This window comes from Sipha flava, unplaced genomic scaffold (genome assembly GCF_003268045.1).
Source record: "Sipha flava isolate LNK unplaced genomic scaffold, YSA_version1 18805_pilon_pilon, whole genome shotgun sequence".
NCBI lineage: Eukaryota > Metazoa > Arthropoda > Insecta > Hemiptera > Aphididae > Sipha > Sipha flava.
The window spans coordinates 1-2,230 of NW_020272438.1; the positions used below are offsets into that span (position 1 = coordinate 1).

Below are 2,230 nucleotides of genomic sequence, written 5' to 3' on the forward strand. Positions count from 1 at the left end.
TTGGGCAAGATGCTTTAATTTTATCTTTTAAAACTAGACCTGCTTTATTAGATAAGCGAAATAAATTTACAACTTCTTTAATTGTTCCTATGCAATTTCGGATGGATGATATTTTGCACGCGTGGGTAATAGCTAAATTTAAATTATGATTAGCGCAGTGGACGTAAATAACTTCCGGATATAATTCTCGAACTTTGGCAGCACAACCGTTGAACTTTCCACTCATTGCACGCGCCCCATCATAGCCTAAAATTTTTTATAAATGTAAAATATAACAAATGAATATATATATATAAATTATAAATTTATTATAAATATTAACACATACCTTGTCCTCTCATATTAACCAAGTTTATGCCGATGTCCTTCATCTTAGTCAGCAATGTATTTGCAAGACCTTTTCCGGTAACATCCTCAACAGGAATAAAGCACAAAAAGTCTTCTCGAATTATATATTCATCGTCAATCTTATCAATAAATCGAACGCATATTGAAAATTGTTCAATGCCACTCACATCCGTACAGCAACACTAACCGTCAGCAATAACAGAAAAGCATCCAGATCTATTTACACGTTGTACGATATTTGTTGTTATTTGTTTCCCAGCTATATCAATTATTTCATTTTGAATGCGGAAGCTTAAATATGTTGCATTTGATCCTGCAGTATTCAAATGATTTGCCAAAATTTGATCACCACTGTCTAGAGCATAACGAAGTAATGCTCTGAAATTTCCATCGTTTTCTTCCGGCATTTTTAATGATAAAGAACCCTGATCTCGATGACCTCTTAATGGTAATCCTTGCCTTCCACACAGCAAAATGGCTCGAATGATTGGAATTAACTTTTGTCTGTTTTCAAGTAGTTGCATTTTTCGCCCTTTGTCAATTTCGCTGATCACGTCATTTTTTCGGTTTTCATAAATCAATTTAAAATTTTGTCCATCTTCCATGGCGTCAAGGTGATATTTTTTTGTTTGGTGTTCTCTAAATTTTTCGAGTGCTTTCTTCCAATCTCGAAACGCAGTATGAACCAATACATTAATGTTTTGATGACCTCCTTTTCCTATGTAATTTGATCCAAACGAGACACAATAACGGCAGTAAGCTCCGTCTTCTGCAGCAGAATACACCAACCACACAAATGAGCGTAACCACGAATGCTGAAATTTCCAATTTCGTTTGCCACTAGTCGGAAACTTGAAGTCTATATCAGGTATCCAATAATGCATAAGAACTTCGTATTTTTTAATGTCGTTCAAATTTTTTCGACAAAAATTTGCAATATCATTTGGAAAAGTCTATGGATAATATAATAATGAATAATATTATTTTATATTTAGGAAATTTTACTATAGGTAGTGTGTGGGTATACATATAATAATTAGGCTTTTGATATTATAATATTAGCTTTGTAAGTACATAATTTGAATTATGTAACAACGAATCGATTTTTAATTAAATTCCGACAATTAACATATTTGAAAAAAATTTTTGGCATTTTATATTGTATTTTTTTGACATTTTTTTTAGGTTTTTAGTGCATTAAATTCACAGCCCTAATTATAATATAAAATTTAAAACTAAATAAATAATTACATAGATAGTTAACAATAACTCACATTACGACTTGCATCGGTTGCATCAGATGTTACTATCTCGAGTTTTCGTTTTTTTGTTGATGGACTGTCTACGGACGATTTGTCTAAATCCACATCAATTGGAACATTCGGAACTGAGGTAGTATTTTTATTCGTTGGTTTAAAAAAATTTAAAATTGAACTCATTTTTGTTTTATAAACTCGTGTTTGCGTCAAATATTACGTTGTGACAATACGTAAATCAAAACTGTAGTGAATACAGTGAAATATATCGCGAGTTCGTTGGCAGTGTGATTTATCTTTATATTGAACAATGAACTTTCTAGATAATACGGGTTGTTACGAATTTCCCGTAGTATATCGATAGCGACGATAATAATTATACGCGCGTTGTCTACATCACGTACATCATTAAATTGACAGCCAATTTTTCGATCAGTTATTAATAACATTTTTACTGCATTTTTCAGTATATTCATTGTGTAATGATAATTTTATTGTGTTACAATATTATAATAATATTGTTTTATAGCCCATAATTTATTTAAATTTATTTATTAGGTATACATTTGTAGGTCAGGTAATTTACTTTTTGTTCCTGATATTTCGGGGGGGGGGGGGGGGGGGGG

The 2,230-nt window shown here is 31.6% G+C and overlaps 2 protein-coding genes across 2 annotated transcripts; both read right to left on the bottom strand.

Annotated features, from left to right (window-relative positions):
* Positions 1–6: 6 nt before the first annotated feature.
* On the bottom strand, positions 7–514 carry LOC112681205 (52 kDa repressor of the inhibitor of the protein kinase-like; the record flags this gene model as incomplete). The annotated part of the gene is made up of 2 exons (XM_025551467.1): positions 329–514; positions 7–246 (listed from the first exon to the last, which is right to left on the bottom strand). Coding segments are annotated over exons 1-2 (283 nt in total), but the record flags the coding sequence as incomplete, so codon positions are not given.
* A 16-nt stretch (positions 515–530) lies between these two features.
* Positions 531–2,063, bottom strand: LOC112681206 (zinc finger MYM-type protein 1-like). The gene is made up of 2 exons (XM_025551468.1): positions 1,623–2,063; positions 531–1,301 (listed from the first exon to the last, which is right to left on the bottom strand). The coding sequence occupies exons 1-2, from the start codon at positions 1,785–1,787 to the stop codon at positions 531–533; spliced, it is 936 nt and encodes a 311-aa protein (XP_025407253.1). The 5' UTR covers positions 1,788–2,063.
* Between the last annotated feature and the right edge of the window lie 167 nt (positions 2,064–2,230).